General features: G+C 46.3%; 1 protein-coding gene across 4 annotated transcripts; it reads right to left on the bottom strand.

Moving 5' to 3' along the window:
* Positions 1-3,692: 3,692 nt before the first annotated feature.
* On the bottom strand, positions 3,693-20,241 carry CUNH2orf49 (chromosome unknown C2orf49 homolog). 4 transcript variants are annotated; one of them, XM_070429843.1, is made up of 5 exons: positions 20,128-20,241; positions 18,508-18,674; positions 15,008-15,383; positions 12,134-12,208; positions 3,693-4,743 (listed from the first exon to the last, which is right to left on the bottom strand). In XM_070429843.1, exons 1-4 carry the CDS (start codon positions 20,224-20,226, stop codon positions 12,152-12,154), a joined length of 699 nt encoding a protein of 232 aa, XP_070285944.1. In that variant the 5' UTR covers positions 20,227-20,241; the 3' UTR covers positions 3,693-4,743; positions 12,134-12,151. The 4 variants fall into 4 exon arrangements, with proteins under 4 accessions (XP_070285944.1, XP_070285943.1, XP_070285946.1 ...); XM_070429842.1 differs by lacking the exon at positions 3,693-4,743 and adding an exon at positions 8,634-11,912; XM_070429845.1 differs by lacking the exon at positions 3,693-4,743 and having other exon boundaries at positions 8,634-12,208; positions 15,008-15,130; positions 15,257-15,383.
* Positions 20,242-21,771: the final 1,530 nt, after the last annotated feature.

Here is a 21,771-nt window from a genome sequence, read left to right as displayed (position 1 = left end):
TGCGGTACATTATACTGTGGAATACCAGGCAGCAGTAAAAAACAACGATCTCTTACCCTTGAAGCAGCATGGAGGGACCTGGAGAGTATTATGCTAAGTGAAATAAGCCAGTCAGAGAAAGACAAGTATTACATGAGCGCACTCATATGTGGAAGCTAATGAACAAAATAAACTCACAAACAAAATAGATCCAGAGATTTGGAAGCAGGGAACAGACTGAAGATTCTCAGAGGGAAGAGACGGGTGGGGGGGGTGGGAAGAGATTAACCAAAGAACTTGCATGCCTCTATATGCATAGCCCATGGACACAGACCATAGAGTGGTGAAGGCCGGGGCAGCGCATGGGGGTGGGTTAGAAGGGGTCACTGGGGAGAAAGGGGACATCTGTAATAGTTTCATCAAAAAAGATAAATTGTTATAAAATGAAACGGTGTGCCAGGGAAAGCCTGGTGGAAGCCCAGCCTGTCTCTGCCAGTGCTACCACCAGGAGGGCATCTGAACACATGAGCCAGGCCATGAGCCAGGCCGCCAGAGTTACAGTGAGCTGGAGGCTTTGCTCAAAAAGAATAAACCCACCTTGTTAGTTGTTTTGCCATCTTCTACTTTATAATGTTAACATGAAAACATTCAAACCTGTAAAGAATTTTTGTGAGTTTGAGCCAAACTGTCGACATATCCCGGGAAGCAGAACCTCAACAGATTGAGATAATGCTCTGGAGAATGGTGAATGGCGGGTTACATCTGTATTTATACATTGCAATCAAAGGAAAGGGACATAGGTGGGTGACATGAAATCCACTGGTGCTAGACTAGAGAGGTGGGAGAAAGCAAAGTGGGTGGGGTGGGGGGGACCCCTGGGATTGAATAAAAAGTAAAATGATAGACACATACTTAGGTGGGTGCAGGAACAATTAACATGATAACAAGGAATTTGTGGTCTCTGTCCTAGCACCCAGGCACATTAGGTTGTGCCTCAAGGGGTCCAGAAAAATCGAAGTTACAAGTTACCCAGACATTTCAAGGGTATGTTATCATAGATACAAACAGACAGATAGGCTGAGTTAAGGTAAAGGTTGATCTTGTCAGTGAAGATTCCGGCCTAGGATGTAACTACCCACCATAACTGCTTTCAGTTAAAGTTTAATTTCAGACCATCCTTTGTGGTTACTTTAGGTCTGAGTTTGCAAGACCGCCATGAAGGCCTTCCCTGAGCTTGTCAGGTTAGCATGTGGCCCCTTTCGTCCACAATAATATAAAAGTAAAAGCATTCTTGCAAATGTGCTTTTGAAAATAAAAATAGCAGTGTTCAAAAAAAAAACCAAAAGTAAAAGCTTTCCAAATTTCATTATGGAACATCTTAACTTGTTCCTGGTTAAAAACACAGCTACAGTAAACGTATCCAACCTTAAATTACCCAGTTTGTCAAAAACAAAGATCTTAGTGGCCAGCAACTACCAGGGAGCTAGAGCTCCATGAGACTAGTAGCAAAAAGCAAAATGGCAGACTAGCCAGTTTAACAGGAACCAGGGGAAGAGCCCTCATGGGATCCCACTTGCCGCTGGGGGCCCAGGAGACGGCATGACGGGGCTGCCCCCCTGAGGGGCAGTCGGAGGACGTGGAGCAGACGTGTGAGCATTCACCAAGCCACGCACAGAGCAGCAAAGCTCTTAGAACCTTGTCTGCTCAGAGGGCTAGGCAGAAGCTCTGACCTGGCTAGGCGTGTATTATGAACGTGTTCAAACACCTAAAGGAAACCATGCTTAAAGAATGAAAGGAACATTTATAACAATTTCTCATCAGAGTGAGAATACCAATAAAGAGGTAAACCTTTTTAAAAGAGCCAAATGGAAATTCTGGAGTCTGAAAGTGCAGTAACCAGAATGAGCAACCACTAGAGCAGCTTGAGCTGGGAGGAGAGGAAGTCAGTGAACACGAAGACAGAGCAATAAAGATCATGAAATCTGAAAAACAGGGAAAAAAGAAAACAATGAACAGAGCCTCAGAGAAATGCGAACCACCATTAAGTGAACCAAATTATGCAAAGCGGGGATACCGGGAGAGGAGAGGGAAAAGGGACAGAAAAAATGTTTTAAGAATTGATGGCTGGCCCTGGCCGGTTTTGCTCAGTGGATGGAGCATTGGCCTGCGGACTGAAGGGTCCCAGGTTCCATTCCGGTCGGGGGCACATGCCTGGGTTGTGGGCTCCATCCCCCATAGGGGTGTGCAGGAGGCAGCCAATCAATTATTCTCACCATTGATGTTTCTATCTCTCTCCCTTTCCCTTCCTCTCTGAAATCAATGAAAATATATATATATTTTTAAAAAAGAATTAATCGCCCTAACCGGTTTAGCTCAGTGGATAGAGCGTCAGCCTGCGGACTGAAGGGACCCAGGTTTGATTCTGGTCAAGGGCATGTACCTTGGTTGCATGCACATTCCCAGTAGGGGGTGTGCAGGAGGCAGCTGATCGATGTTTCTCTCATTGATGTTTCTAACTCTCTGTCTGCCTTCCTCTGTAAAAAATCAATAAAATATATTTACAAAAAAAAGAGAATCGCTGAAAACTTCTGAAATTTGATGAAAAACATTAATCTAAAAATTATCCAAGAAGCCTGACAAACTCACAGGAAAAATGCAAAGAGATCCGTACCCAGACATATTATAGTTAAGATGTTGAAAGCCAAAGATAAAGGGAAGAATCCTGAACGTAGTGAACTGTGATTAGAGCCGCTACACCCACTCAGGGGTCTGCAGAGCCCACATGGGCCTCCACCCCAGCTGGGAATCATGACACTGAACAGTACTTCCGACTGGCTCTACAACAATGCAGTTCTATGATAAATCGCTTTATGAGCAAGACTTTTTATTAAAAAGAAATAAAATATACATAAAAGTGCATAAAACAAATGTTAGCAGGTAAAACTCAATGATGAAGACGGAAGTCAGAACAGTGGTTCATTCTGCTGGGGAAAGGGTGGAGAGAACTTCTGGAATGCGAGAAGGTTCTGTGCTTCGGTTGGCAAACTGGCTCGGCTAAGTCCTGTACGCTGCCCTGCGTTCTCTTAAAAAGGTGTATGGGAATATAGCCTGCCCACTCAGCCACACACGCCTGCCTGCCCATAGGCCTAAAATGTATACTGTTGGCTCTTACAGGAAGTTTGCTCTCTATGTTGATCTGGGGAGTGGTGTGTCTCTCTCTCTCTCTCTCTCTCTCTCTCACACACACACAAACACACACACACACACACACACACACACACGTGAATTCACTGAGCTGTAGGTTTTAAACTTTACAATGTTATGACATCTCAGAAAAGTGTATGTTATACTTTTTATCGTTTCCTATATTGATAGTTAATATAAAGCAAATTTGCTTGATCTCTATCTGATTGTCCTAATACCTGAGAGCTCTGGGGTCAGTCTCTCCCACCTGATGGTTCAGCGGCATCTGACGCTGGTGCACATTTTCCTCGTGTGCCTGGTAAGCCGGCCTGTGCTGTCGCCGCGTCCAGCACCGTCCGCAGGCGTCTCCTCCTGCCCAGCGCTGTCTTCCTGCAGACAGGGCTCCGCCGGCCTAGGCTGGACCTACTTCCCAGGAAGCCTCCGGGCGCAGCTTTGGCTGCAAACCTGCAGGAGCCTGCTTGCTGCTGCAGGCCTCCATCTCCGCCTCCCCCCCACCCGCTTCCTTTCTATCTCCCTGTTCTTTCTCCTTCCTCCCTCCCTTAGCAGGCAGGCTGACTTCTAGTTCACCTTTATCACAGGGGACAGGTGCTCTTCGGAGTTGTGGCCACAGGTTCCCCACCTCGTAGGGTGCGGGGCTGTCTTCTCACCATGACACACTGGTTAATAGCGCATCAAACAAATGGCCTACTCTGCTGGGTTCTTGCGGTCTCAGGTTTTTGCATCAACTCTCAGGGCTCTGGATTTTTTCCACAGGGGGGTGTGTTCTATTGAGATATGTTATAAGAGCAGAGGAAGGGTATCCATGGCAGGGAATCCTTCCGGAAAAGGGTGACTGACAGTATCCACGGGGATCCCACACTAACAGTGGGCAACCCCCGCCCGCCCCTGCCGGAGCGCCCTGAACCCTGACACAGAGTAGACACACTCACAGGAGGCATGCCACGCACGCTGAAAGGAAGGAGGGCCGGGCGCGGGAGGCCCCCTCTTCTGCAGAGACCCCAGGCAGAGGCACAAGGTCCATGAAGTAGAGACAGACCTGAGCAAAAAGCCTTATAATGCTCCCTGTATATATTTAAATGCTCATTCCGACATGAGGCTGCCTGGCCTTAGAGGGCAGCCTGAGGGGCTCAGGGTGAGGATGAGGTGGAAATACAGAGAACTAAGATCTGGGAGAGACCCCGGATCGGAGTGAAAATGGGAGCCCAGAAGGAATGATGCTCACTCAAGGCCACGCAGGCCAGCACACGGGCAGGTCCCGACGCCAGCCCGTCCTTCCTGGGGGAACTGCCAGTCGCACACCTGCTGCTGCGGCATCTGTGTGTGTTATGTCCCTCTCCTCTCCGCTAGCCAGTGGGCCGTCATGTGAACGCAGGGCCACTGCACTGTACTCCAGGGGAGGGGTGGGCGTGGAGGGGCCTGGGAAGGGGCCCATTTCTGGTTTAAGAAAAGGGCAGGGGGTCCAGGTTTGGGCCGCCGCTCTGCCACCAGCCTTCAGAGAAGTCACTCCCTCCGCACGCCTCCTCTTCCATAATCAGAGTGCTGCGCCCCATTGCTTCCAGTCTGAAACAATGAGAAAGAGCCATAACTGGACGAAGGTTAAGGGAGGCATTATTTCCGAAATAAAACACAATTTGTTTTCTTATATGTGGAGATGATTGTGGGGGATGCGATCTCTGAATACAGCTTTTCTGAAACACTGAGAAGGGAATGTCCAGGCATCACACGTGTCCAAATGCACATGAACTACGAAACTGACTCTTCTCAGCACGCCAAAGGGATGCGAGAGGAGAAATAAGCCTGCCACAGAAATCAGGGCGGGAACTTCATCCCAGGCACTATCAGCAGTTGTACAATCAGAAGCAGGTGAACAAAACCCTTCCAGGGTCGGAAGCATCTTCCAAGAGAAAAAGCCGGTTTGGGGTCGGTTTCCTTAGGCTTCAAAGAATTAAAAATGTTAACGAGTAAGCCATTTGGTGCACAGAACATCCTGACTTTAATTATAAAATGTTCTTCAGATTTTTTCTCAAATTATTTGAATGTTTAGACTGAATCAACGGGGATTAACAAGAGGTAAAGCCCCTTGGAGCAGAGACATGTCTTATTCCAGCTCCTTATGTAGAGTGTGAAACATACCAGTCCCTACTGCACTAATGGCGTGTGTGGCCAGGAACAGGGCGTTCACGTTCGTTAGCGCATGGTCCCATCAGGGCACGTACAAGAACCAACCAATGAATGCGTAAATAAGCGGAACGACAAATCGGTCTCTCTCTCTCTCTCTCTCTCTCTCTCTCTCATCAATCAAACAGAGAAAAGTTAACTTGACATCCTCTTGTTCATTAAAATACAAAACTCCCATATTTTTAAGCGACATGACTTAAAGTAACACTGGAAATGAGTGGAGTCTGAAAGGATAGAGGCAGAGGAATTGTATAAATCACTGCACTCCATCTAGTTGATGGCGTTGTTTCCCACATGGGCACAGGTGGACAGCGGCCACCGCTGCACCTGGGTACCAGAAGCCAACAGGTAAGTAAGTGGACAGTGGGTGGTGGGAGCCTGGTTTCTCATTTTTGGGGCGGGCACTTAGAAACAAGCACAGGAGGCCTACAGTGGTCCACACAGTATGAACTCATGTTTAGCTTACTATAGAGATGCTTACATATAAAAACACGCAGATGTGTGCATATCCCAGGGTCAGTATAAACACACATGTATTTCCTTGCTCTGTCAGTTGCGGCCCAGAAGCAACAACACCCCAGTATCAGTGAGCACCCTAGTGCCCAGATCTTGCTTTCTAATGCCATCCTGCAATAAAAGGAACCAAGACTCCTTGGAGAGATGGCCACGTCAGGACTGGAACAGGAAACATGCAAGAGGAGCCTGGAGCACTTTGTTCCACCAGAAAGTAAGGAGGTGCTCCAGAGAAGCCGCAAGGATGGCTAAGTCAGAGGGACACAGCGGCCAACTGAGACCGTTCTCAGTGGCCAGAGCCAGAGGGATCTGAGCAAAACCAACAAGAAAGCATTATGTCATTACCCAAAGTGCAAGTGTCGGAGTCCACACTGAGATGATTATTAAATTTTAAAAGGGGGGAGAACAGACAATTCTGCAGAGCATTCCAAATGGGCTATGTGGCCACTTGGCCAGCAAGGTGAAGCGTACTCCACGCTCCTCCCGTGACCCTCTCCCAAGCACAGCGTGAGAGGAAAGAAAGTGACCCCATGTGACCAGACAGTGCCTGAGCCGGTGGCCGAGGGTCCCCTCGAAAGGGTTAAAGCCGTTAGAGAATGCACCCTAATACAGCGGATGGAAGGGCTCTTTCCTCCCATCGTCCTGAAACTCGTAACCCGTCTCATCATGCGAAAGACCAACTGAGGGGCAGTCTTCAAAACAACTAACCAATACGCTCCCCATGTCAAGGCTGAGAAATTTAAGGAGAGTCTGAGACACTGTCACAGCCCAGCTGACTCTAAGGAGTTATTATGAAAACTAAAGGTAAGGTGGTATCCTGGCACAGAAAACGGACATTTGGTAAAAACTAAGAAAACCTGAATAAAGTTATGGACTTTAGCTAACAATATATCAGTACCGATTAGTCTCAGGAAGGCACCAGACTAACGCGGATCAGTGGCAGGAAGCTGTCGGGAGAGGGAACTCTCAATACCGCCTCAGCCAGCAATACTTCTATGCACCGAAACGCTACACGGTTTATGTTTTAAAAGTTTATTTCAAAAAAAGTATGTAGCAGGGCAGAATAGACATAACAGAAGGCTTAGCTAGAGTTGGTGTTCTTGTATTTATAAAACTATCTTTAAGCATAACTGGTATTTTAGTCTTCTAAGGTTTAATTATTAGTCAAAGAAATGTAAATAGTTTGGTTCAAACCATGTACCCAAAGGCTAAAAAACAAGGCATCTGGTTAATTTTATTAGAGATTAAAAAACATTTCATGCTATTGTACAGTTAATCAACCAGTCTTGTTTCTGTTTTTTGATTCAACTTGGTCAAGTCTGAACAGCGCTAACAAACAGCTTCCAATTTCTCTTAGCACTACATTCGAGGTCCTTTATGGCCTAAGATCCACCTTACTCTGGCTTCTGCCTACCTTCTCTGACTTCATTTCATACTACCCTCCCCACTAGTCTTTTTGATCTAAAAACCTATGAAGACTCAGGTGTTCACTTCACCATGAGAACTGATGTCTGTTATTAGTGCTGGGTAGCAAACCATCCCCAGCGCTTAGTGGCTGAGCACCGCCCCTTCTGTCCCCTGTGATTCTGAGTCAGCTGTCTGGGCTGTCTGCCCTGGGACCTCATGCAGTCAGTCACCTGGCAGCTGGATGGAGAGTGGGTGGCTGTCAGTGGGACATATTTTTCTAGCTTCTTCCCCATCATGGCTGCAGCAGGGGTCCAGGAGTGACAGTAGAAGCATTTGCTTGATCACAATCTACCATTTATAGGATGTTTTTCCCAAAAGCTTCCCATAGCTGTCACCCCTTAAAATACCAGCGTTTCAAAGAGGCTTTCCTAACCACTAGATTTAAATAGTTTCTCACCCTACGCCTGATTTTTTTTTCTCTCATTATAATTACCCATCATTCCTGTTCACTTGCCTGTCTTTTCTTTAGGAGAACTTAATTCACATCTTTATTTCTTCTGCCACAACAGGGAAGACAACCAACTTTATAACAACTGGCAGGGCAAAGCACTTCAGTTAGTACTAAGAGCACATTAGTAAAAATCTAAATGGAAATAAATTTTTTTGTTCGCTTCTGTCCAGACAAAAAAAAATCAAGGATCTAATTTTTAAGTTCAAGGCAGGTGACCTGAGGCTTTTCCTAGTTAATTTAGAGCTTCACTATCAACATTAAGGCACCAGTGTAGAAATTAACTTTCTTAAGACCACGCAAACACAAATAAGCCCTCAACGAATCTCTGGTTTGCCCCAGTTAAGAAAGCTTACAAGGGCCCAGCCAGCATGGCTCAGTGGCTGAGCGTCAGCCTATGGCTCGATCCCTGGTGGGGGCGGGAGGGCTGCAGGAGGCAGCCAATTTTGATTCTCACCATTGATGTTTCTATCTCTCCCTCTCCCTTCCTCTCTGAAATCAATTTGAATATATATATATATATATACATATATATATATATATACACACACACAAACACACATATTTTTTTTTTTAAAGAAAGCTTACAAGGGATGAGGTTTGGGAACGCATCTCCTTCCCCCAAGCACAGCGGTGGTCAGTGTCAGCCTCTGTCGCACCAGGGAGTCCTGAATGCCAGGCCACTCCAGCCGTGCTCCTGTACAGCAGCGCCCAGAGATGGGGGGACTATCGGAATCATGCTGGAGCTCAATCAGTCCAGAAACAGACTTTTTACTATAAAAATGACACCTTTCAATAGCACTTACTCAAATAAAAAGAGATCAAGTCATTACAGAGTATTTTTTCATTTTATTTTTTTTACGAACGACAGACCTACTCAATAATTTTATTCAGTTTATTTAAATAAGGATAAGGCTACTTAAAAGACTTTTTACATACAAAAAAATGTACATTACAAGGTTAAACTTTCTGTACTGAATTACAAAACCTGCACGAGCATTTAATAAAGAGCACACTTAAAAACATTTGAAGTCCCACAGTAGAGAACAGAGGAGGCTCTGACATACATGTGATTTAAGCTACTGGCAGTTTACTTAATGTAAGTTTTAAAAAGGTCATTGCTGCTGAATGAGTCTCTAGGTCAGTTTAGAATTGTCTCTGAAAACTTAAGCAACCAAAATATTACTTCAAAAAATAATTACAATTCTGAGGAACTTTAGTTCTAGCAAAAGCACTATGGCCTCATGGCAGAAGGTGAACCAGCTTCCCAAAGGGCCTGGCTGCTGAGTGTCTGGAAAACTGCAGCCGACAGTCCCGGAGGCCCCAGCACTCTGGGCCCTCGCAGCAGCCCGACCTCACCGCACGAGGACCGGTCGGTCCAGCTCTACCGCAGTGAATGAGCAGGGCCACGCTGTGACCAAGCCTGAAGCTTAGGCTCTACAGAGAGGAGGAAGGAGATGAAGGCAAAGGAAGTGAAAATGCGGGAAAGGAGGCCATGAGCAAGGAAAACAGGGAACCAAAAGGGGGAGGAAGAAAAGAACAAGACCACCTGGCAAGGCAGGCAGTGGTCAGTGCCTGGAACTCCACCTCAGAAGCCACTCTCTACACAAATGCCATTCGCTTTCCTACCCCAACAAGAAAAAAACTGGCTTTATTGGACTATAGAATCGAGAGCAACAATAGTAACCCGTTAGGGAGTACAGAGGATTCCGAAGATGTTAGCCATTCAAGTCCTTCTCAGCTTCAAAGCTCACCAAAGCAACACTTCAAAACATCAGCCTCCCAACACCTCTGCCTGCTTCCCATGCGTCCCTCAGCAGGCTCCGGGGCAGGCTCTGGGGCAGGCTCCGGGGCAGGCTCCGGGGCAGCCTCCGGGGGCAGGCTCCGGGGCAGGCTCCTCCGGCAGGCTCCGCGGGCAGCCTCCGGGACAGGCTCCGGGGCAGGCTCCGCGGGCAGGCTCCGGGGCAGCCTCCGGGGCAGGCTCCTCGGGCAGCCTCCGGGGCAGCCTCCGGGGCAGGCTCCGCGGGCAGGCTCCTCGGGCAGCCTCCGGTGCAGGCTCCGGGGCAGGCTCCGCGGGCAGCCTCCGGGGCAGGCTCCTCGGGCAGCCTCCGGGGCAGGCTCCGCGGGCAGGCTCCTCGGGCAGCCTCCGGGACAGGCTCCGGGGCAGGCTCCGCGGGCAGGCTCCGGGGCAGCCTCCGGGGCAGGCTCCTCGGGCAGCCTCCGGGGCAGCCTCCGGGGCAGGCTCCTCGGGCAGGCTCCGGGGCAGGCTCCGCGGGCAGCCTCTGGGGCAGGCTCCGGGGCAGGCTCCGCGGGCCGCTGCCGCACGTGGAGACACCGAGGGCTAGCTGTGTCTGTGCCCGGAGGAAGGCACAGCGCTCCAGGATGTTGGTGTATGGGACACACAGTACCCAGCTTAGCTCCTCCACATTTCAAACTCAAAGTAGGTCAAGAACATGCTGCCATATGAGCGCTGACTCTGAATGTCCATAATATAAACTTCAATTTGAAGCAACAATGTTACACAGTTCAGCTGTTAGTACCAACCTGCTTTGTAAGTTAAATATACAAATTAAAAGTTAATTTTTTGAGTAACGAAAAATAAGTTTCTACTGACTTAAAACTGTCAAATGGCTAATTCTCTCTTAACTAAGAGAGAAATGCAGATGAAAGCAGAAGGAACAACTGAATAAATATAACTTGTCTTTCTACCCTAAAATTTGCACTTTTCAAAATGTCCCTTAACACAGTTACGCATAGGAATACATCAGCCCTGCAGACAACTGCGTATTTAATAATTTACCCTAACGTTAACAATTTATGCAACTCAGTATGCATCCACTTTGTCTCCTGCGAACAGATGCACAGTCTGGAGAAGGCAGTGTTCACCTGCATGGCGGAGCTACTTCTTCCTATGGCTATTCAACAGCTGAGTTAAAATGCTTGTTTTAACAAACAGAAAGAGGAATGAGACTGTTGTAAAAAGTACTGAAAAGACAACCCCGGATTTGAAGATCAATCATACAAGGGAGAGAGTATCAAGTATTCTCACACTTCGTTAGAAACGCACGGCAGGAAAGCGAACACTGGAACTCACGAATGTGAAGAATAACCTGTTTGCTCACTGACTCAGTTATGCAGCTGGAACAAGACCACTTAGCACACAGGCAGAGATATGCCTGCGGGACAGCCCGTGCACAGCGCTCCGTGCTGCACCAGCAGGGACCCGGCCAACTGGCACCCTCCATGCTGTCACTGGGTCCTCACTTGCGACTTCAGTACCTCCTGTGCTGGCCCATCTGGGTCACACCGAGTTTCCCCCTTCACCACCATACTCCCAGACTCTCCTAAATTCTACATCTCTACCTCCTCTTCCTGTTCACTGAACTCTCTGCCAACAGGTACCACCTATAACACGATGACTTCACCTGGAGATTTTTAAAGTCGGCCTCAGTAAGCTCCTGGAGGGAGATCCCTGAGCTCAAAGTGAGATCGGACTGCTGCGTGACAAGAACATCCTGAAGGGTGGACCTGGGGCAACACTGACCAGTCAACTCATGAGAAGCAATTCTGCTATGACTTCAAGGGAAGAAGCAATCGCAAGCACTTAGAGGACAGCAATTTTATCTGTATATTCTGAGTAGTGTATTGGCAGCACTGCAAATATGCTTTTCTCAGTGAACCTCAAGGATGGACTGGCAGTATTTACTAAAATACTGTGAACTGTTATATTCTTTTGCTTGGGAAAAGAAAAATTGTGAACTTCTAAAATATGTGAGTTTTTTAAAAAATCTCCAAGTTCTCCAAAGACTGAAACAGATTAATGAGAATTATTCCTGAAATTCATCAGATGCTTTATGGTACACCAGACTTGTAGTTTCCTGATTTGACTCCGGTCAACATAAATAACGTATAGTAAGCCATTCATTTACAAAGAAATTCCTTCCGCCCTGGCTAGTGTGGCTCAGCTGGCTGGGCATCGGCCCGTGCAAAGAAAGGTTGCTGGTTCAATTCCAGGTCAGGACATATGCCCCAGCTGTGGGCTTGATCCCCAGTAGGAGGTGTGCAAAGGAGGCAGTCGATCGTTCGATATTTCTCTCTTACATGGATGTTTTTCTCTCTCTCTCTAAAATCAATAAAAACATATTTTTAAAAAAAGAGAAATTCTTTCCTAATCAGAGAATAAAAGGCAATTTTTTTTTTCCAAAAGGAGGGAGAAAGGCAGGGAGGGAAAGACTTTTTTTTTTTAACCTAATTTTAAACCTTTAGAAAATTTTCAAAATAATCAAGCTCTCTGTAAATACTGTCAATATATGTGAACTGTTTGAAAACTACAGTTATATTTACATTTTTGGAAACTTTCCTTCATGGCCATGTAACGTGCTGTATCTTCCTCTTTGTTTCTGGTGGCTTCAGGTTATCCTAAAATGACATAAACAGAAATCAGTTTATACTTACAAAAATGTCAGAGAACAACTGGAATGACTATTTTTAAGCCACCAAGGTTTATTACCAACATACAAATGGTAGATCCCTGCTGCCATCTGGTGGAAGAGATCTTAGATTAGCAAACAGAGCAAGCCTCCTTGGCTCCCATTTTTCTAGCTGTGGTTCTCAAATATGTGCACCTTAGGATCACCCAGGGCACTTACAAGTATATCCAGGCCTGGGCCTTATCCCAGGACCAGTTAGGTGAGAACCCACAGGCAGCAGGGATGAGGCTCTGACCTCTGACTTTCAGAAGCTCTAGGGCAGCGGTTCTGAACCTTCCTAATGCCGCGACCCTTTAATACAGTTCCTCATGTTGTGGTGACCCCCAATTTCACTGTTAGAAATCGAACATAATTAAAGCATAGTGATTAATCACAAAAACAATATGTAATTATATATGTGTTTTCCGATGGTCTTAGGTGACCCCTGTGAAAGGGTCGTTCGATCCCCAAAGGGGCTGCGACCCTCAGGTTGAGAACCGCTGCTCTAGGGTATACCCAGGGTTGAGACCACTGACTGCTCCTGGGCTGCTTCCCCCCAGCAGAGCCCATGTCCTCCCTCAATCTCACAGTCCAAGATCTTAACAGGAGAAAAGATTTTAAAAAAACACAAAATCACACCTCTGAGCCGAGCGGGTAGCTCAGGTGGTTGGAGCATCGACCCACACACCAAAGGGTGGCAGGTTCGGTTCCTGGTCAGGGCACACACCTAGGTTGTGGGTTCGATTCCCAGTCGGAGCACATACAGGAGGCAACTCATCGATGTTTCTCTCTCCCTTTCTGTCTCTAAAATTAACAGAAAACATATCCTTGGGTGAGGATTAAAAATAAGTAAAAAATTTTAAAACCACACCTCTCAAAGAGTAAAAATTTTCTGAGTAGAAAAATGTTTTCTCAAAAACTAAAAAAAAAAAAAACTCCTTAAAGCTCACTCCTTACTGTAATATGAGGGTGGATGCCTCTTCCCACTCCTATCTGACACCCTCTCCCTCCTTCCTACAAAGGTGACGGAGTTTAGTGTGGAGGCAACATGGTGTCATAAGCGCATGTCTGGGGCCAGGCATGAATTCTAACTGAACCCTGGACAAGTTTATTTAAATTATCCAACCTTCTGTTTCCTCATCTGTGAAATGGAAATAATTATTGTGTCTACATCACAGGATTACTAAAAGGACTCAAGGAACTAATGTAAGGATTTAGGGCTGGTCGGATACACAGCGGCTCTCTTTTTCTAGGGTCTACCATTTTTGGTTGAGCTACTCTGAGTTTTGATCCCTTTGACATACAATTTGAAGATAATAAAGTCCAAGTATACACTACAGGAATGTGCTACAGACTGAATGTCTGTGTCCCCTCAGAAGTCATGTATTAAAACCTAACCCCCAATGTGATATGGAGGTGGGCCTCTGAGGTAATTAGGTAATGGGGTGGAGCCCTCATGAATGGGATTGATGCTTTTATAAAAGGGACCCCAGAAAGGTGCCTTGTCCCTTCTGCCATGTGAGGTCCCAGACAAGCAACTGACTATGAACCAGGAAGTGGGCTCTCACCAGACACTGAATCTGCCAGGGCTTTGATTTTGGACTTCCCAGCCTCTAGGACTGTAAGAAATAACTGCTTGTTACTTGAGCCATCCCATCAATGGTATTTTTGTTATAGCTGTCTGAGATGAACAAGGTTATAAAACCGCTGGATGTTTACATAATCTCATAAATTAAACTCTAAGTAAACTGTGTAACTGTATCCAATTTGCCAGCATCTAAAATGCTTAAGTGCAGCCCTAACCGGTTTGGCTCAGTGGATAGAGCGTCGGCCTGCGGACTCAAGGGTCCCAGGTTCGATTCCGGTCAAGGGCATGTACCTTGGTTGCGGGCACATCCCCAGTAGGGAGTGTGCAGGAGGCAGCTGATTGATGTTTCTCTCTCATCGATGTTTCTAACTCTCTATCCCTCTTTCTTCCTCTCTGTAAAAAATCAATAAAATATATTTTAAAAAATAAATAAATAAAATAAAATAAAATGCTTAAGTGCAGTAGAACACAACATAGTAGCTTCCTCCAAGTGTCCTCTACCCTCCAAGGACAGGGACATTCAAGGGGCAGGGGAGGCAAGTGGTAAGTCCTAGACTCTAGTGTGGCTTAAGTTAAGTGCAAAACAAAGACCAAGCTCTCCCACACCACTGAAATGTGACCTGCACAAATTACCTAACATGCTGAGCCTTACTAACAAGAGGATTTCTTTCTGCCCTGGCCGGTTTGGCTTAGTAGATAGAGCGTCGGCATGAGGACTGACAGTCATGGGTTCGATTCTGGTCAAGGACACATGCCTGGGTTTCGGGCTTGATCCCCTGTGAGGGGTGTGCAGGAGGCAGCCAATCAATGATTCTCTCATCATTGAAGTTTCTTTCTCTCCCCCTCTCTCTTCCCCTCTGAAATCAATAAAAATATATTTTTAAAAAAGAGTATTTCTTTCTTTTAGTTGCAAGATACTTAAAAGATCTAAATGAGAAAAATCTAGGTTAAGTGTCTAAGAGACTCTCTCTTTACACATTTTAAGCAGGAAAAAAAAACAACTGAGTGTACTTTTTAAAAAGCATCAGTTTACCATGATGGGTTTATGAGAAATGAGATGTAAAAATCTGACAGATCACGTGAGGGCTAAGGACCAGCTTGCAGCAGTGACTGCTCACAGACCTCGTTCCCCTCTCATGCGCGTGGAAACCGCCCACTCACCGAGGCCTCGGCTTCTTCTTTCGGAGCAGCTCGCTTTAGCTTCACTGGAGTAGTTCCCACTGGGGACAAAGGCGGCAGCTTCGCGGGGCCCAAAGGACTTTTCCCATGCACTAAGTCATGGTTCTGTTTAGTGTCATTATTATTGTGTTCCATTTTATTGTTCATAGGCAAATTGGAAGACAAAATTAGGGGTGACACACTTGAAGAGGAACTTGATAATTTTCGAAAGGCATTACTGGTAAAGCTTGCCTGAGAGGGAGGCTTGAGTCGATCATTATCCCCATTCTCTGTCTTTCTCACTTTTATGCTTGTGCTTGTTGAACTTCCATCAAACACAATGAGAGGTCTTTTCTTTGACACGTCTACAGTGCTACTCCTGAAATCAAAGAGACACATTCATGAAAGAAGCCATCTGGAATGGCAAAGCAGTTACTAGAATGTAAAGTTAAAACAAACAATGATAAAACAAATTTACTTGTCAGACAAATCTATTGTAAGTAGGACCACTAGAAAAGAAATTTTCTTTTACGCTCTAAATGAAATAGCAATTTTCTGGTGCTTTAAAGTTTAAATATTTGTTGACATGAAATTTAAAGAGAGCGTTATTGTACACACAAGGGAGTTATTTTTAAAACATCAATTGACCAACTACCCCTAAAAGGTAAAACAGAATTTCCTAGTAACTAAAAATTCTTTTAATTTTTAAAAATCACCATCTTATTGATAGGGTTATTCTGACCATGTATTACTATTTAGAAAAGATAATAAACTACAAAACTATACCAAGACGACCACAGCGGCAATCTATATACGACATTACGGAACATTCTGCTCCATTCAGTAAGGTCGCTTAAGTCAAGGCATTTTCTAAAATAACTGGAACTGTACATTTGTATGATTTTAATTTTAAAATTTAGCAAGTCTTCTCATTTAGCTTCTGAAAATCTAATTTCCACTCTTAATTGTAAAGATAATAAAAGCATTTCATTTGTTCATTATTCTTTATACCTCAAACAACAGATTTATGATAAAAAATCTTTTAATTAAACACACTTAGCAGGAAGAACTCCCCAGCCCTGCTACTCAAAGTGTGGTCCAGGGACCAGTAGCATCTGTAGTATCTTGGGAGCTTGTAAAAAATTCAGAATCTGCCTTTTAACCAGATCCCAGGTGATTGGCCAAATTCACCACTGACAACCATTTGGCAGAAGATGAAAAATAAATTCATTATAATCCACTGCCACTGCAGGAGGGAAACAGAAGGACTGGGAGCAGGTGCGTCAGCTGTGAGAGTTCAATCTAAGAGGCAAGGGGCGCCTTCAGGTCTGAGAAACTCGGTAGTAAAGACCTAGTCCAGCTCGGTAGGACCAGGCACGTCACAGCACTTCTCCAAAGCTCCGTTCCTCCAGAGATGAACCAGCAGGCGACTCAATAATGTTCGGTGACCTCGTAGATCCTTCCAGCTTTAATCCTCTGATACAGGAGTCAAACCGTGATTTTTAAAAATAGAGCCAAAGATCCTTTCCAAAGTGACTCTGAGGGACTAAAAGAAGCCGTCACATGAAGTAAAGTACGTCAGGATTGAAAGCTTTGCCTAGGACAATGGGCCTGAATGTGCAGATAAAGAAGAAAATACTTTCAAAGTAAGAGTCAACAGAAGTCAATTAAAGATATGCACAGCATAATCCAGATTTATGAAAGTTGACACTAATACACAGCCTGACCAACACGCAACCATCGAGCTAAAATGATGCTCAACCTGAACTGAAGGTGTTCCTGATCCAAAGTGGGACTGTATGCTCATTTACTTTCCAAAAGACTCTGAGCACGCATGCCCCATTCTTCACTATTCTACTCCTCGGGGAACAACCTCCCTACCGGTCATGAGTTTTTCTGCATTCTTCATAACTAGAGATTAAAACCAGGAATCAGAATTAGCATTCTCCCTCACTCCATCGCTACTGCACTGCCCATGACAGCACCTTACAAACTGAAGGCTCTCAAAGGAGATTCAGTAGTCAATAACACCCACTTGCCATATAAGCGACACAGGAAAAGAAACAGCTAGCTCACTTAGGGATCTCTGGGTACTTTGTCCTCATTAACTAACCAACTATACTGATTGATCACATGTACCTTTAAAAGGGAATTTCATTTGCTTATGGTTCTATAAACCATTTTCTGAAATTTAAAAATTTGAAATAGTGTCCCTGAAGCTGTATGAGTCTCTCCATTTCTGTATTATTCAAAGACCTTAGAGCAGTGGTTCTCAACCTTGGCTGCACATTAGAATCACCTGGGAATCCTTTTAAAATCCTGATTTCTGGCCCTCATCCTCCAGAAATTGTTTCTTTGTTACTAATGTTGTGGCCCCACCCCATAACAAAGAAACAGAATTTCCAAAGGATGAGGCCCAGAAATCAGGATTTTAAAAAGATTCCCAGGTGATTTTAAAGTGCAGCCAAGGTTGAGAACCCCTGCCTTAGAGTCTTGATTCTATTTTTTCCTCACAATTCAGCACATGTTGGCTCTGACTCTACCTCTAAAACACATCCAGACCCAACACTTCTCATCAAGTCCACTACCACCTCACAGTCACCACCAGCTGTTGCCTGGATCACTGCAGTCTAATTGGTTTCCCTGTCCCTCCCCCACCTTAAATCACTTCTCAGTATGGCGGCCAGTATGACCCTGTTAAAACGGACTTCAGATGGTGTCACCACTCTGCTCGAAACCCTCCATTGCCTTCTCCTCTCAATAGTCCAGCCACAGTTCTCACAATGACTAGCAAAGCTTTATGTGATCTGACAATCTCCCAGTCAACCTCACCCCCTCTCCCTCTGAATCTCTCCACCCAGCCTGGTGGTCTCTTTGCTGTTTGTGGGCACACTCCTGACCCCAATTATTGTATTCTGCTTGGAATGCTAGCTTACTCACTACTCGCTAGGTCTCTCTACTGAAATGGCATTGCTCAGTGAGGTTGTTCCTGGCCACCTGAATTAAAACTGTAAATCCGCCCTAGCCGGTTTGGTTCCGTGGATAGAGCGTCAGCCTGCGGACTGAAGGGTCCCAGGTTCGATTCCAGTCAAGGGCACATGCCTGGGTTGCTGGCTCAGTCCAACGTGCAGGAGGAAGCCAATCAATGATTCCCTCTCATCATTGATGTTTCTATCTCTCTTTTCCTCCCTCTTCCTCTCTGAAATCAATAAAAATATATTTTTTAAAAAATAAATAAAACTGTAAATCCTCTCACTGCTTTTTCTTTTGTCACGATTAACATACAATATATTTTCCTTAATATTTTTTATCATGTTTCTTCATATTAAAATATAAGCAGGAAATTTTGTCAGTTTTATTCATGGTATATGTACAGTGCCTGGTGCTCAATAAATAGTTGTTGAGTAAATGAAATCTTTTTGACCTAAATTTACCTAGGGAGAAAAAAAAAAAGTAAAATTGTTTAGTCATAGAAGATGAAAACCAGAAGTATTGAGAAGTACCTTTTAGTCTCGTTTTTTGGCTCATGTTGCTCTCTTTTCTTTTCCATCATTTTCCCCCATCTATTCTTTGGCAAATCTCTCTGAGGCAATGGTATTGCATGCTGAACATACAGATCAGTAAGATTGTCTTTGTTTATTCTTACATCACTTTCAACAGCTATGTTCTTCTGTGGAAAAGGAAACAAAAATAAGTTCAAAACAACATCCTTCTTTTAACAACTAACCAACTACCTGCCTAACAGGGGAGAACATTACTGCTTAAATAACAAATTATAAAACCACTTTACAATTAGACACATGCTTAAGGGTCCGTTATAATACTGAAAAAGCGGTATTATAAGTAGGTCAAGCTCTGTAAATATTAGGTTCAGCCTCCTCTGACAGGCAATGGCCACATGTCCTCCGTGTGATAAGCCGTACTGTCCAGTGTTCAGCCAACACGCCAGGCAACAGGGGCGTCTGCTGACACCATCCTCATCGATGAGGAGAACAGCGAAGGAAACCGGAATGGAGATGTGGTCACCGGCTCACCTACCATTCTGGGAACACTGTGCTTAGAACTGACTAAACACATCCAATCTATGTCCTCTGAAACTTTTCCCAATCCTTTTTTCCCCTTAAAAACTTAAAAGCACAATTTTGCTCCTTTTCTGTCTTATACCAAATGGGCCTTTATCATCAGCTCGCACCTGCACTCACTCACTCGGAGACACGTGGGAACTCCAGGGTCCCATAGACAGTGTCCCACAGAACCACTGGCAGGTTAGACTGGGAGGCCCTGCTTAGGGGCAGCAGTGCTAACTGTGGTCCCTGAACTTGAAGCGAGAACTTGCTAAAAAAACACACGCAGATTTTCAGGCCACATCTCAGAACTACTGACTCCGACACAGAGGGGATGAGTCCCGCAAAATGTGTGTGTTAACCAGTCCTGGGTGGCTCTGATGTGCTTAAGACGTTTGAGAAACACAGGCAAAAGGTAACTGACATCACTAACATGACCGGCTGAGCTGGGGCTTGATGAGCTTAGACAAAGATGCAGCACGGAGGGTTCAGGAGCCACAAGAAAAACAAAGTGCTATACATAAAACCCCAAGGAAACGTTCAGTAATTCTCTACCACTTTACACAAAATTTATCACTTTGTGTCTTCTTTTTCGCCTACTATGAGCGGCCACATTAGCTGAGAAAGAGCAAACGCTACACCGAGCGGAGCGCGCAGAACCCCGGATTCTCCTCCTGGCTGATCCTGCCCCGCAATCACGACGGGGTGCCCCGAAAGGAGGCAGTTCACCCCTGCGTCCTCGTCTGCAACCGGGGTGCGCGTGCGGTGCTCCCCAGTCCCCGACCACGTCCCCGTTTCCGTCCCCCCACGACCCTCGCCCGGCTCCTCTTCTTTGCTCCCGTACAGGCCGCGAGGGTCGCCTAGGACCCCTCTTTGCCAGCCATCGAGAACCCCAAAAGGTAAGTTCCAACCCCCAGGGGTGCCTGATGTGCGAGGACGTCTCCTTTCGGGGGGCGCGGGGAGACCAGGTGGGCCAGCGCCGAGCCGCCCAGACGGCGGGAGCGCTCCCGCCAGAGCACCCCGGCCCCCGCCCCCCGCCCCCGCGGCCCCGGCGCCGACCTGCTCCAGCGTGAGCAGCAGGAACTCCCGGGACAGCAACTCCGGGTGCAGCAGCAGCTCCGAGTCCGGGCAGCGCCGCCCGCCCGCGTCCCCCGCCATCACCGTCGCCCGGACCCGGCCAGCTACCCACAAGGCCCCGCGCAGGAAGCGTCCCGGAAGTGACGTGTAGGCGGGGCTGAGCGTGTCATCCCGGAGCGCCGCGCGTGCGCTCCTGGGGCGGGGCGGCGCGGGCGGGGCCAGCCGGGTGGGCTGCGGGATCCGCCGGGGAATCGAGCTGTCTGCTGCGACGCGAGGGGAATGCGGGGGGAGGTCCCCCTCCGCCTCGGTGACGCGCGTCTCACGCTGGCCACGTGTTCCTTAGTTTGTCCCCTGATCCCGCTTTAATTTGCTGCAAGACCCGGGACTTTAGTGCCGGGCGCAGCACGTAGTAGGTGAAAGTGAGCCGGGTGGAGGGCCGCGGGCAGGGTAAGCAAAGGTGCTTGGAGAGAAATGGAATGGTTTTAGGGAAAGGCAGGGGCTGCCCAGCACCGCCCAGGGGACGTGGGTGGTCGATGGCAGCTCCCGGGCGCTGGAGTTTCATCCTGTGCGCAGTCACCTGCGAGGACTTGTCCGGGGGGCTGGGGGCTGGGGGCTGGGACGGGGCGGGGGGTTGGAATGCAGGCGCGCGAGCTGGTGCCTTCAGGACCCTGCCAAGAAAGCTTTGTTTCTGGTCTGTCTCCTGTGGCGGGAAGCTGACCAATGGCCGTTAAGGATCCTATTGCCCTATGGTCCTAACATTTCCCTCCTCTTTCTGTTTGTTAATAATTATTCTTAATGGAATGGCGCAGAGGCCTCCTCTTCTTCTGTCCGTGGGCGTAAGGAACAAGGCCCTCCCCTCTGGTACTGTTGACCGGGTATCTGAATAAAGTTACTCCACGTATCAGAAACCAACCAGTTAACATTATTATATTTAAAATTGTCTTTCTTGAGATGTTAATGTTTATTGCATATAACATTATTATATTTAAAATTGTTTTTCTTGAAATATGTTTTTAAAAAAAACAACCAGTTGGCAGTTTAGTTATGTCCATTACTATAAGGGAGGGTGAAATTATCATAATAGTTCATAGATACTGAAAGACAACTAGGTCACCTGGGAAAAGTCAGACGTTCACCACAGGGAGCTACTGCAGCAACCTTTATAGAAAACATCCTGCATCTTGTTAACATAAAAACATTCAAACCTATAAAGAATTTTTGTGAGTTTATTTGAGCCAAACTGTCGACAATTGCCGGGAAGCAGGATCTCAACAAATTGGGACAATGCTCCAGAGAATGGTGGGTTTTTCATCTATTTTTATACATTGCAATCAAAGGAGGGGCCGCAGGTGGGTTACATGAATTCCATTGGTGATGGATTAGAGAGGGGGGAGAAAGCAAAGGGGGGAGGGGTGGGAACCTCTGGGATTGGCTAAAAAGTAAAATGATAGACACATACTTCTTTTACTTAGTTGGGTGCAGGATAGTTAACAGTCAACAATTAACATGATAACAACAACACTAAAGGAATTTTTGGTCTCTGTCCTGGTGCCCAGGCACACTTGGTTATGCCCTGAGGGGTCCAGAAAAAGGGAAGTTACAAGTTACCCCGACCTTTCACAAGGA

Source organism: Myotis yumanensis, unplaced genomic scaffold (assembly GCF_028538775.1).
Source record: "Myotis yumanensis isolate MYYU_CA2020_CCGP unplaced genomic scaffold, mMyoYum1.0.hap1 SCAF_11, whole genome shotgun sequence".
Lineage (NCBI taxonomy): Eukaryota > Metazoa > Chordata > Mammalia > Chiroptera > Vespertilionidae > Myotis > Myotis yumanensis.
The sequence above is the reverse complement of the archived record's forward strand: the minus strand, read 5'-3'. Positions and strand labels throughout refer to the sequence as shown.